The 13,598-nt window shown below is 49.4% G+C and overlaps 1 protein-coding gene across 2 annotated transcripts in view; it reads left to right on the top strand.

Moving 5' to 3' along the window:
• The window catches only part of nf2a (NF2, moesin-ezrin-radixin like (MERLIN) tumor suppressor a), a 33,010-nt gene extending 19,694 nt beyond the window's left edge, over window positions 1-13,316 (top strand). Inside the window, exons 7-16 of one of the 2 annotated variants that reach the window (XM_064353633.1) lie at window positions 124-199; window positions 888-1,022; window positions 1,166-1,240; window positions 2,431-2,544; window positions 3,547-3,669; window positions 4,108-4,325; window positions 5,719-5,824; window positions 6,438-6,565; window positions 7,486-7,645; window positions 12,662-13,316. In XM_064353633.1, the coding sequence (XP_064209703.1) occupies window positions 124-199; window positions 888-1,022; window positions 1,166-1,240; window positions 2,431-2,544; window positions 3,547-3,669; window positions 4,108-4,325; window positions 5,719-5,824; window positions 6,438-6,565; window positions 7,486-7,645; window positions 12,662-12,712 (1,186 nt within the window). In that variant the 3' untranslated portion in view covers window positions 12,713-13,316. Of the gene's footprint in view, window positions 1-123; window positions 200-887; window positions 1,023-1,165; window positions 1,241-2,430; window positions 2,545-3,546; window positions 3,670-4,107; window positions 4,326-5,718; window positions 5,825-6,437; window positions 6,596-7,485; window positions 7,646-12,661 lie in introns of those variants that run through there. The other variant, XM_064353634.1, reaches the window with a different exon arrangement.
• The last annotated feature ends 282 nt before the right edge of the window (window positions 13,317-13,598 follow it).

The raw sequence follows: 13,598 nt of genomic DNA, 5'->3' as shown, positions 1-13,598 counted from the left end.
CCTCGCACCGCTGCCTCCGAAATTCAGCCGTTTGCAAATGAGGCGTCGAGGAGAGGGCGGAACCTGACTCGCAGCCCCCCCTCCCCCCCCCCCGCTCTCTGTTTAACTCTCCTCTCTTATCAGGGACGAAGCGGAGACGGAGTACTTGAAGATAGCCCAGGACCTGGAGATGTACGGCATTAACTACTTTTTCATTAGGGTAAGAAACTCTCTCTTTTTTTTTTTAGCGCCTTCGCCAAGCCAAGGCGAAAGGCGGAGGGGGATTTCTCACCGTGGTGTCCGGGCGGAGTAATGGGAACGGGGAGGCTGGGAACATTTTTCTCTGTAAACAGCCATCATGGGGGGGAGACGTCATGCTAATACGCCGCTCAGCGCTATTACTCTCACTCCAAGCCCGCTTTTGCTCGCCTGCTAAAATGTCCCCTTTTTGCTGCCTAAATCCTTTCAGGCAGCGGTGCCTTATTATACCCTCCTACACCTGTAACGGAAGTAACAAACAGTGTCGGCTGATGCAGCTTTTGGTTTAATACTAAATAAAGCATATGCATAAAAGAAAGCTATCGCAATGATGTGTTTTTATTGTGCATTAAAGTACCATAGATTAGATTACCTTTATGATTTATATGGTGTTGATGCGACTTGGCAGATGCTAAATGAGCTGCGCACTAGCTTCTGCAGTGGAGGCTGAGTTGCCAGTTCTCTTGTTAAGCGCACGCGATGAATTGTTCTGGCAAGCCGCTGAACGTCGAGCTCGAAGCGAAAACTGCGGCAGTTCCTGGGCCCTTGCGTGTGTCGTGGACTAAGCGCGCTGAGAACGGGTGTGTGTGTATGTGTGTGTGCGCGGAGTGTGGCTGTCTCACGTGTCAATCACATTATTCCCCGCCCAGAACAAAAAAGGAACGGACCTCCTGCTAGGGGTGGACGCCTTGGGCCTGCATATATACGACCCCGAAAACAGGCTCACCCCCAAAATCTCCTTCCCCTGGAATGAAATCCGCAACATCTCCTACAGCGACAAAGAGGTACGCTTGCGCTGTGTCCCCTTATACCACCCAAAAACCCCCCCCCCCCCTCCCAAAACCACCTCCTCCCACTGCATCGGTCTGTCAGTCAGCAGAACGCCAACACTGACTGGTCTCTATATCTTATTGCTTCCCTTTGCCAGTTTGCCATTAAGCCTGTGGACAAAAAGACAGATGTTTTCAAGTTCAACTCCTCAAAACTCAGAGTCAACAAGCTGGTGAGTAGTGGTTTCTTCTGGTTTACCCAGTTAGGAGACATTGTGAATGACGACATTATGAATGACTGAATGAAGTCCTGAGGGGATTAAAAAGGTCTGAGCCCCATATTGTTGAGTGCTAATCTAGCATCGGCTTTTGCTCTCGGCTCATAATGCATACGGCTAGCAAACGACTAGCAGAATCCTGATCCTGGGTTAGCACTCCTACTGAGATGCTTTGCAAGTCTTGGATCGCTTTTGCTTCGCAGGTAGTAGGAGCAGCTGGGTCTTAAATCGGCACCCCTTCTCCGAAACGCTTTATGAGTGCGCCGCATGCAAATTTAGCGCATAATTAAAATTAGATAATTGAAAGGCAGTGCTGGCCAGGAACAGCACAAGGCAGAAAGCCGAACTCAAACAAAGGCTGAACTGTGACCCCGGGATATAGCTTGGGGGAGAAGATGCTCCCCATGGCGGGTCCGGCTTAATGGACTCGTTGACAGATATTTAGAGTTAATAAGAGAGCGGGAGGATGAATGCTGTGTGGCGTGGACGGTCTGGCTGAATGGAATACGAGCCTCGTGGACGCTGTGGCGTGTCACACACACTGCAGACCGCTCGCCGCCGGGTTGGGGGTTAGTCCGTTTGGGTGTGTGTGTGTGTGTGAGAGAGAGAGAGAGAGAGTGTGTGTGTCTCTGTAAGTATGTGAGTGTGTGTGTGCATGTGTGTGTGTGTGTGTGTGTGAGAGAGAGAGTGTGTGTGTCTCTGTAAGTATGTGAGTGTGTGTGTGCATGCTTGTGTGTGTGTGTGTGTGAGAGAGAGAGAGAGAGAGAGAGAGAGAGTGTGTGTGTGCATGCTTGTGTGTGTTTGTGTGCATGTGTGTGTGGTTCTGTACGTGTGTGTGTGTGTGTGTGTGTGTGTCTGTACGTAGGTGTGTGTGTGTGTGTCTCTGTGTGTGCGCATGTGTGTGTGTTTGTCTCTCTGTGCGTGTGTGTGTGTGTGTGTGTTTCTGTACATGTGCGTGTGCGTGCGTGTGTGTGTTTGTCTCTATGTGCGTTCGTGTGTGTGTGTGTGTGTGTGTCTGTACGTAGGTGTGTGTGTGTGTCTCTGTGTGTGCGCGTGTGTCTGTGTGTGTTTCTGTACGTGTGTGTGCGTGTGTGTGACCACGCACGTTCCCAGCCCCGCCCTCTCTCTCCCCGCTGCACGTGCAGATTCTCCAGCTGTGCATCGGGAACCACGACCTGTTCATGCGGCGGCGGCGGGTGGACTCTCTGGAGGTGCAGCAGATGAAGTCCCAGGCCCGCGAGGAGAAGGCCCGCAAGCAGGTGAGGGCAGGGGGGGCGGAACCGCAGTGTAACGGTCAGGGTTCTGGACCTGCGACGCAAAGGTTGTGGGTTCGATTCCCAGCCCAACTGTCGGTCATGAGTGCTCCAAGTGCTTATATACAGCATACCAGTCCTCAATCGCGTCGAGTAGATTTATGAATTTTATTTGCCACTTTTATCGTGTAAACTTTATTGAAAAATAAACTTTATCAGTCGGAAGCTGCAAGGAAACGATCTATGAAAGGAGGGGTGTCCTTGGAAAAAAGCGCGATAAGCCAAGTTTTCTTTTGTTAACTCTGGTGGCAGCGCGGCGTGTGTGACAATCATCTTCGTTTCCCTTTCTGTTGTTGACCTCCGGAAGACAAAATGGCGGGTGACGCACGCCCACGCGTTTATCACCGGCAGTCTTCGCCCGGGCTCTGTCTGCGAAGCCGTATTTCTTCCCGACAGTCGGAGGGGGTGACGGCTCTATATCCTCTGTGTTGTGAGCGCGTCTGTGGAGCGCGGTGACAGTGATTTGCACGCGCTCAGAAGTGTTCTACTGCCAGCGGCTCCAGGAGGAGCTGCAGGTGGCTTGTTGTTGTTGTTGAGGGGGGGGGGCTGTATGGGCTGAAGACGGGGAGGAAGTCGGTGTTAGGAAGTCAGAACTGAAGCTGACCTGAAGCGCTTGCCTGCGGGACCTCCCTGTGTCCACTTGTGTCTGACTTCCGTTTCATATGCTCTGTCTCTGTTTCTCTCTCTATCAATCTGTTGCTCTGTTTATCTCTTATCTCTTTCTGTCCTTCTGTCTCTCATTGTTGGTCTCTGTCTCTGTCAACCCCTCTCTCTCTGTCCCTATTTCTCTCCCTCTCTCTCTCTGTCTCTCTCCCTCTCTCGCTCTCTGTCTCTGTCTGTCTCTCTCACTCTCACTCTCTGTCTCTCTCTCTCCCTCTCTCTCACTCTCTCTGGTCTCTCTCTCTCTCTCTCTGTCTCTCTCTCTCCCCGCCCATCCCCCCCGCTCAGGTGGAGAGGCAGCGGCTGGTGCGGGAGAAGCACCTCCGTGAGGATGCGGAGAGAGCGCGGGACGAGCTGGAGAGGAGGCTGATGCAGCTGCAGGACGAGGCCCAGATGGCCAACGACGCCCTGGTTAGCCACGCCCCCTGCGTCCCTATAACTCCACCCCCTTTCCCAGTTATCTCTGCCCTGCTGTAACTGGCTACATTGGGTCATTGTTCACACATTCCTCCCCTCTGCAGTCCTGTGTGGCTGCATTAGTATAAAACTTGTAGCCATTAGCTGACAAGTGTTTGGGGGCTGCATTACATACTTCAGCTGCACTGCCCCTTGTGGTGGGTGCTGGCAGCACAAATGTCACTCCAGAAGTACAGTTCACAAGTTCAAATTGGCAAGAAAAAAACTTTTACGTTTCAGTAACGACTGCAAGAACTTCTTGTCAAGTCTTAGGAAGTCTTAGGCAGAAAAATGAGTAGCAGAGACGAGAGTGTAGTTCTCCTTCTTGTGGTGTGCCTTTCACCTGGCTGCTGAAATGAGGCTGACCCGCCTCCTCCCCCCCCCCCGACCCAGATGCGCTCTGAGGAGACGGCGGACCTCCTGGCGGAGAAGGCGCAGATCGCGGAGGAGGAGGCCAAGCTGCTGGCCCAGAAGGCAGCGGAGGCGGAGCAGGAGATGCAGCGCATCAAGGTGACGGCCATCCGCGGCGAGGAGGAGAGGCGGCTGATGGAGCAGAAGGTGCTGGAGGCCGAGATGCTGGCCCTCCAGATGGCCGAGGAGTCCGAGAGGAGGTAGAGAGGAGGAGGAGGAGGAGGAGGTGGAGGCCCTGCAGGCGCCCATCCTGGCTCAAGATGCTCAACTCTGTGTTCCTTTCCGTCCTCTCTGCTTCTTAACTAACGGGAGTTCCCGGTGCTGTGTTGCAGTACGGAACGTCTGTCGCTACGGTATTGCACTTGGTCTTGTGTTTTAATTCATTTTCAGGAGGTGCGTCATTGGAATATCTTAACGTCAGCCGTAGGGAGACAGAACTTTCATTTTTTATTTTTAAGCATAGAGTGCGGAATGTTTGATCCAGGTGTTTGTCGAAATCCTTTTTCCCCATCACATACATCCTGAGAAGTAGGATTTAAAACCAGAAGGTTGCAGGTTTGAATCCGACCTTATGGTGAATGAGGATTCTATGCTCATACTGTGAGCCAAAATAATTAAGTCCAAATTAAGCATATCACCCCCAGTAAAGTATTTTTATCAGTAAATAGTGTGGTGTAATGTTTTTTGGAGCATTATATTATATGGTCATACACAACAAGTCATGGAAGGAAACCATGATACAAAAAAATCAATTAAGTTTTTCTCAGCCTTGTCATTGAATTAAGCCAGGCAAAAAGAACATGTAAATGAAACTTAATCCTTCTGTCAAAATGCAGTATTTATGTTTTTTAATAGCATTACCCCTTTGGAATATTGCGATCAGCCAACAAATGGGTTGTCCTACATGATCTGTGAATTTCAATATTAATTAATTTAGTTTTGAGCAATCTGCCCCACGGTGAGATCTCAGCTGCTTTTACCCCACAGCTTCTGCATTATCCCCTGCACAATATTAGAAATCGCTGGCCAATTAAAATACAGAATTTATGCCTAGCTGTACATTTTGAGTCAGTAGCATATATTAAGCTTTTTATTAAGCATACATTAAGGATACATAATACCAGTAATATGTTCATAAAATATTTTGATGTGAACAGATGGAAACTAAAACAGTATTCGTTAATGGAAAATATTGACCGATTTTACTTTTGTATATAAAGGCAGATAAAATACAAAGGCATAGTAGCATTTCATTTATTTGTTTGTGTGTGTGTCAGTTTATATTCAGTATCACCGAAGGGTGTCTGTGCAGAACAGAACTATTTTATAGTATTGGAATGAAAACATTCTTGTGCCGGAAAACCCATTTATGAGGCTTTCTCACCTGATGTTTACATGCCCGGAGAGCTCACTGTTGTTAGCTGGCACCGTGGGGTGAAGTAACGGAACGGGGGCGACAGTTGTTCCTCTCTGGGCTTCCGTGAGTCATCCCAAACTTGCCTCTCTGGCAGTGGGGGGGGGACGGGTGGCACCCCGGTGAGGTGAGGCCCCTCCCACCGACCGATGATGTCACGCTGTGTTTTCTTTGCCCAGGGCGAAGGAGGCGGAGCAGCTGAAGCAGGACCTGCAGGAGGCAAGGGAGTCGGAGCGCCGGGCCAAGACCAAACTTCTGGAGATCACCAGCAAGTCCGCCTACACGGTAACCCACGGCGACTGCAGGGGCGCGGTCCGGGCGGGCCTGTGTGTGAGGAACTGGGTCAGGGCTGGCTTGCCCCGCCCCCGTGGTCTGGAGACCTGGGAAACAGCAATGAAAGGGATCTGTTTGAAAGTGAATGAAAGCAGTTAAAATGTGGATATCGGTACCTGGGTTAGCATAATGTAAAGCTTGATTCCACAGTTGTTGTACAGCTTTATGATCGTGCCTTTCTACCATAAATAAATCAGTGTGTGGACGCTCACAATATTTTATCCAGTATGAAAACAGGAATGAAATAGTTTCAAAAGTTTGTGAAAATAGGTGTTGTACCGCAAACAAGAACCAAACATCTTCAGGTATCTAAATAATGGAGGTAATGTAAACTTGAATTTGCATCAGCATCAGTGCGTGAGACTCAAATTGGAAATGCATTTTAAGAGCTCATTTCAAGCATGGTTGGCGCTTGCCAATGCGATGCGTTTGGCTTGATTTATAGCCCTGGCTTCCATAGACTCTCACAGCCTGGTAGGACTTGGAAGGCGTCCATTTTGTCCCCGTCCTCTGCTAGCGGACTGTGTGCTGACTCCAAACTGTTTGTGTCCCGTTGTCTCGACAGCCGACCAGTTTATCAGCCAACGCCGTGCCGCCTGAGGTGCCCAACTTCAGCTTCAGCGCGGAGAACCTCTCCTTCGACTTCAAAGACACGGACATGAAAAGGCTTTCTATGGAGATCGAGAAGGAGAAGTATGTTTGAGGACAGCCTTCAGGTCCAGGGTTTGTTCCTCTCAGTAGAAAAAAAATCAACCACTCAATGATTGAATCCTCCTCCTGTTTCTCTACCCCCCCCCTGCACTGCCTGGGGTATACGAGGTGAAGGACCTGAAATGTTATTCCTGCAAGTCCAACGAATCGGGGAAGGACAGAGTGTTTTCATACTGCTTAGCGGGTGGCAGCTTTTATCATTGACAAAAAAAAATATGAGATTCATGTCGGCAGTTCACAAGGAGAAAAAGAGACCTTTCCCTTGCTGTCATGAATCTGTTTACGGGTTACAGCACAGGTCTACAGCGGGTAAAGAATTTCACTTTCGATGCAGATTAAGATAAAAAAATCTGCCGATTATATCCAAAGATATATTCCATGGTTCAGTTCCACTGTATTAAACCATGATAGTGGACTCTACAGTGCTTCCCCTCTGCAAGAACTCCCTTGTAGAGGGGAACAGTTTGTACTGGCATAGGAACTCTTTTAACCAGACTGCAAAGTATTGCATTTTGTACACCTGCCTTTATGATGAAGTCTTTGCCGATTCAATCCCATTTAATACAGCCCCATTCTTACTGTAGACCAGGGATCTTCGATCTCATCCAGAAAGGGCCGGGTTGGGTGCCGGTTTTTGTTTGAACCAAGCAGTAACACACCTGCTTCTGCTGATCAACCGCTAGAGTTTTTGCTAATTGCCTTGATTAGTAAAACCAGGGGTGAAACTGCTTGGTTGGAACAAAAACCTGGACCCACACTGGCCCTTCCTGGAACGGACTGAGGACCCCTGCTGTAGGCTGTTGTCTTAGTAGTAAGTAGGAAGCGTTCTTGTCCTTGTAGATGTCGTCCTGTGGTTCTGACGGGCGTGCTGTGGCCCCTCTCTCGCTCTCTCTCCCGCGCAGGGTGGAGTACATGGAGAAGAGCAAGCACCTGCAGGAGCAGCTGAACGAGCTGAAGACGGAGATCGAGTCGCTGAAGCTGCGGGAGCGGGAGACGGCGCTGGACCTGCTGCACAACGAGAACGCCGAGAAGGGCACCAGCAAGCAGAGCAACTTCAAAAAGGTGCGCCTTCCGCGGAACGTTCCGGAAAACGGGCTCGCGGAAATGTAGCCAGAGCGTGACGCCGAAGCGCGTTTGTGCTGCACGACCTCTGAGGCGCAGACGCATTGGGAGTGGAGGTTCGCTCAGAAATTCAAAGTGTTTGCAGCTTTGAAAGTCACATGAAAATACACAAAATTTTCAAAATTAAAATCTTTTTTTTTTTTGTTATTGACTGGAATCGTATGCTTACCTTATGGGTACCGTATGTTTTAAAATGAAGGATTATAGCGACAGAATTAGCGCAACCTCATTTTTAAGTGCTTTTTGAAAAATACTAAATCTTTTTTTCAGTGACTGGCTATCTTTGATTTCTGCAGATCGGTTTTGTTCTCTTCCTTCTTTATCAAATGCCGCTGATTCCCACGTCACTGTTTTTAAACTTTGATTGTTTACGGTGTTACTCATTTTTATTTGAGACACTCCTTTTCACATAAGCGATAATGAAATGGCGATTATGTATGTATTGTTCTGGTTTCATATGCGTTGGGTTAACTGTCCTGTCCGTTACAGTGAGGTTTGTATCTCTGAATCTCTATTATGCTAATGCTGGGTTGTAGATAAATGTTATGGTAAATGTTGTTAAATGTCAATATGTAATGGGGGGGGGGGGGAAACTCTTTGTGTCTATATTCAAAATGTCAAATAGCAATGATGTAGGGTGAATGACTCAGTTATGCATGCCGGTCTAATTTTGGCCTGTTTGCCAAAAGTAGGATTTTTGCGTGGTCCAAAACCTAATAGCCAGAGGCTTAGATTATCTATTTTTCAGTCGATTGGTTGTGCCTGTACACCAAAGCGTACATCGAGCGTTCTTGTGCAACAGTAGAAAATGTTGCCCGTATGGTACGTTTCGTCCTAAAGCTACACAAATAGACAGGCCTCTTTTCCCGCATCCCTTCATCTTAGCCCAGTGAAACCCTTAATGAGCAGGCCTTGGCTCAGTGTAGTGCTCCAGCTGGCTTTCTAATGTTTCTCCTCTGCTAGAAAACGCCCCCCCCCCATAATGGCAGCTGTAGAGCATTGTAGTATAGCCGCAGGCTGAGAGAGCTTTGTAGAGTCAAATAGCTGCTTTCAAGAGCTTCTTTTTCGAACGCGCTCGACCAGACCGCGTAGCAGACGGCCTCGCTTCCGACGAGCCGTGACCGCGACGCGGCGTAGGGTGGAAACTTTTCACGCCGAACCGCTTGCGGCGGCGAAGCGTCGCAGTTGTTCGCATCCGATCTTAGCGTTCAGGTCCGCTCCGGTTCAGATACGTTCGCTTTCTGAAGTTCATGCGGTACGGAATGAGCGGGACGGACGCGTTTTGCTGACAAAACTTCCGCGGCGTGTCGAGTCGAAGGCCTGCTTAATTTTCTGGCTGTCTGCTTAAGTCATGTCAGCCGGGCAGCCACGCGGAGTCAAGGCGGTCTTGTGTAGCTCGAACATTAGCACGCGGGCCGGGCTCGTACGCTAATGGAGGTATCGATGGAGGGGCACGGAACGTTAAACTGCCACGCACCAGCGGTGCTTAATTAATCCGGCTCTAGACTATGGATCGTTTTCGCCGCGCAACAACAAATCTCCAGCCGTAAAATCGGGTGTTCGTCATTGTTTTTAGTACCGAACCGCGCTGAGAGAGGTTCAATCGAAACGATCAAAACGAGTGTTTCCGTTAACGCAAACAAAACGTCTTTCCCAGTGATGCTGTCGAACGAGTCTTGCCTCTCGGAACGTATATCACAGGAGCTCGATTGAACCGGGCGCGAGAATCGCAGCGTTGCGCCGAGGAATTCCTCGGAGCCGCCCGTAAAAGCCGACGGCTCAGCGAGCCGTTGTTTAACGCCGCCGGATCGATCGGGGTACCGGTCCACGGCGCGGGGGGGGGAGTATTTATTTTCCCCTTTCGTTTGTTTTCTCCAGACGAAATTAGCGAGTTCTTACTCGCTCGCCCCTCTCCGTGCTCGCGCCTTCGCCGGAAAAAAAAAAAACCCCGCAACCGGCCCGTTTCGCTGATGTCATAAACGGACGGGTGTGGCGTAAATCAGCGGCGACGACGCCGCGGCGGCCGCGTAAATCACGTCCAGCGCCCGAGCCGCGCCCTTGCCGAAATGGCGCTAATTGATTTCGTCCCGAGGAGGATCAGTCATCAGAATGGATGGGAGCGCTCAGGCCTCCTCAGAGAGGCCGAGTAAAATGTGTTTGTTTAATTGGACTGGGGGGGAAGGGGGAGGAGGGGTGCGAGCGTGTGGGGGATGATTGATTGCCCGTCCGAGGAGACCGGGACGCAAGCCCCGCCCCCTGCCCTGCCCATCAGACAGGGTGTTTTGGGGCCGTACGTGGTCTGGTGGGGGGGTGGTGGGGGGTTGGAGGGGGCTGGGGGGGGGGCCCGGGGGCTCAGTATGCAGTCGTGGCTTTTCGGGTCGAGCCTGGGAAGATTGATGGCAGGGGTGAGAGCTCACTGGAGCTTGAAGAGTGAGCCGGGAGACCCTCAGCCTTAGACACGTCCCCTTACAGCAGAGAGGGGAAGCCCTGTCACAGACGTTGAGTTTTAAAGTCACACCCACGCCTATCCTCACAGCGACACTCATACCTACACCCACACCCACACCTATGCGCACACTCATACCTACACCCACACCGACACTCATACCTACACCCACATCTACACCCACACCGACACTCGTACCTACACCCACACCACACCTATACCTACAATAATTGCACATTCCAAATTAGAGTGGGAATTGGATATGTTCAGCCCCATATCAAGTGCCCTATTAGAAAAATAAATACATAAAAAATAACAAAAATAAAACAACATAGTTGGGGCAAAAAAAAGTATATTTTTTTGTTTTTATTATATGGTTAGAAATGTGAACGTGTTCCTCTGCCTCAGACAGCGGACCAGCACGGTGCTGCAGCAGAAATATTTAATGGAGAATGGAGGAGGGCCGTGTGTATTTGCCTGGCTGTCTGTCTCACAGCGAGGGAGAATGGACTGAGGAGGGCCGTGTGTATTTACCTGGCTGTCTGTCTCACAGCGAGTTTTGCCGGTAAAAGACGGTCTGCAGAGTCTACAGAGGGCAGCGCTGAAAGCCTATCAGCTTCTGGCAGTGTTTGCTATGCGCCCGACCCTCAAAGGAGGAGATTTCTGCACACAACGCCGTCTCCGTCTCTCTAAATTGAAAGTGAAACGGCGTGGATTGTTGAGAGACCCACAGCGAATTTAAACACGTTAAATTTTCCTCCTCCTCCTCCGTCCGAAAAAGCTCATTTGCGGATGGCGAGGTTTGGACAGGGCAGATTTTCTGGCCGTTTGATTGCCATGCTGGACGTTGTTTGTTCGCCCTTTTTAAACACTGAAGGAATGTGGTTTGGGGGGGGACCTGTGATTTCTGTCCACATAATTTCCTTGAGGTATGGTAAGATTGTGAACTGACTGCTACAAATGTATCACCCTTGATGATTGCTGTGTCACCCGGTGTGCCACGTAATACCCATGATTATCAACAAATGGCATTTTCACTGGGCCGGGATAGAAATTGATCAGCCAGGTGGAGAAGATGGGGAAAAAAGGAAAATGTTGTCACAGGGGAGGGCTCTTCCTCCATTTTGATTCCCGGTAGCCCATGTTCCGGTTTAGAGGCAAACGACAGGCGATTATCTATCTAAGTACCTGGGGACTCAGTTTGTGCCTTGGGGAGTGGGGGGGAACTCAGGGGGGTTGCTGTAGTAATACCCCCCCCCCCCAAGCCTCCACAACCCCCCCGCATCCTGGTTCTGGGTTCCCGCCGAGCATGAAATTGAAGAAGATTGGTAAACAGAAGCTTCAGAGATCCCCATCTCCCCCCCCTGCCCCACAAACCCCCCCTCACCCCCATCCCCCGTGCACACATGGTGCGTTTTGATTGGCCTGGGGTCCCTCAGCCCCACGCGAAGCCCACAGTTGATTTAGTGCAAATAATTTTGTTTTCCATTTCTCTTTGTTTGCTCTTCCGTTTTATTCGCCGGTGCCGCTGCCGGTCCGCTTCCCAGCCGCGGGCCCCTTTTCAGAGAGTTAGCGGCTTTTCCCGCGGCGGGCGTGACTGCGCTCGCCCGCGCGTGTGAGCTGTGGGAAAGGGACGTCCGCCACCGGCGCGGAGGACTGAGATACAAGTCTTTCACTCCCAAGCTCTGTTAGTCATTTAGAAACAAACTGGACTGCTTCCACCAGGCCACACCATTCCCACTCGGAGCATTCTAGAGTATCAGACAACCAACAGAATCCGGGCCTGGGTTCTGGAACACCAAACGCAGGCCAGGGCGGGTGTGGGGTTTTGCTAAATAAAAAGCTGACAGAGGTGTTCTGTTAAATATTGATGCTGCAGCTCGGACAAAATGATACGGCCCTCCTGACGTTGCTGTTTATTAATCCCGGGTTTGCTGTGTGACGGATCCAAAGATGGCTTTGATCAGCGATGTGAGACCCTCCTTTTCCCGCCTTTTTTCTGGGCTGACAGGCTGAAGGATAACCCTTAGCGCTAATTTGGGCTGAAAAACGGCCGATCTCGCTTCACCCCTCAGAAAAGGGCCGGTGTGGGTGCAGGCTTTTGTCTTAACCCAGCACTCTGACACCTGAATCTGCTTTTCAAGATTGACTGAAGACCCCGCGGTTAGTTATTCTGTTGAATGCGGTGTCTCGGTGCTTGGCTAAAACCGAAACCTGCACCCATACCGGCGTTTTTTTGGATATGACTGGACACCCCTGCTATCAACCCCCTGTCAGAGGAAAAAGGAGAGCAGGGTCAATGTTTTATCAGCGTTTGCACAGCAAATATTCTTTTAGAGCAGAGCTAGCGAGGAGCTCGGACGCGGGTAAAATATCAGCCCTGTTAAATGAGCGTTTAGTGGGGTCTGAGCTGCTGGTGAATTTCCCAGGGTCCTTGTTCTGGGTCTCTCTTCTCTTGGGTTTTGATGTCCAATACTTTTTAAATTTTGTTTGTTTGTTTGTTTTCACAGCTCACCCTACAGAGCACCAAATCCAGAGTGGCGTTCTTCGAGGAGCTGTGAATACTGAAAGGGAAGTGTGTGAGCGTGTGCGTGCGTGTGTGTGTGTGTGTGTGTGAAAGAACATGTGCGTGTGTGACTGTGCGTTTCAGTCTTTGCCTGACTGAAGAACATTACTATATTCCTAGTCGACAGGAAGACTGAACTGAACTCTAAACTGGTCTTCTAGCTCGTCTGGGAGAAACGGACACTGGCCACTATGGAGGTGAATTTCTGTCAAGTGTAAAGTTTACATTCGGTGTGAAGGACCCTGTTACAACCTCTCAACACGTCTGGAGTGCCACCCTTAAACAGGTGTTCAGCTGTATTAGAGACGGACTGTACAGGTCTGCCTCAAGCAGACAGTACGTTAAGCCCTTGAGTGTGGATCTCTGGACTGGAACTGACATGAAGGACCTTTTCTACCTTCCTGTGTTGCATCTTTTATTTTTTCTGCTGTGGGGGGAAAAATGAAGTTTATTTGTATTATTATTAAAAATGCAGTTGTAGTTTTTTTAAAAATATATATTTCTGGCGATGTGAAGGTTGAACTGAACTTATCTTTTTTATGTCTTTGGAAATGATCTATGTGAGGAGTATTCACAAATAAATTGAAGTTTGCATTAAATAGACTAAAAGATTTTTTTTTTGTTTTGCATTCAAGTTCCATTGACTAAAAAAATGAAGAAAGCTGAAATTCTATTTTTTATTTTTTTTTTAAATTTGAATTCATAGAAATATTTAGAAATATTTTTATATTTAAGAAACCAATAGGGGGCGCCATTTAGCCTGCCTTATGAAATGCTGATGGATTCCGACACAGGACTGGGTTCATTACTATTGGGTTTAATTGTTGGTGGGAAATCACAGTGCTGGCACATTAAAAAGTCTAAACAAATATTCAAACAAG

The sequence above is a fragment of the Anguilla rostrata genome, chromosome 10, assembly GCF_018555375.3.
Source record: "Anguilla rostrata isolate EN2019 chromosome 10, ASM1855537v3, whole genome shotgun sequence".
Lineage (NCBI taxonomy): Eukaryota > Metazoa > Chordata > Actinopteri > Anguilliformes > Anguillidae > Anguilla > Anguilla rostrata.
This window is presented reverse-complemented; position numbering and strand designations above follow the sequence as displayed.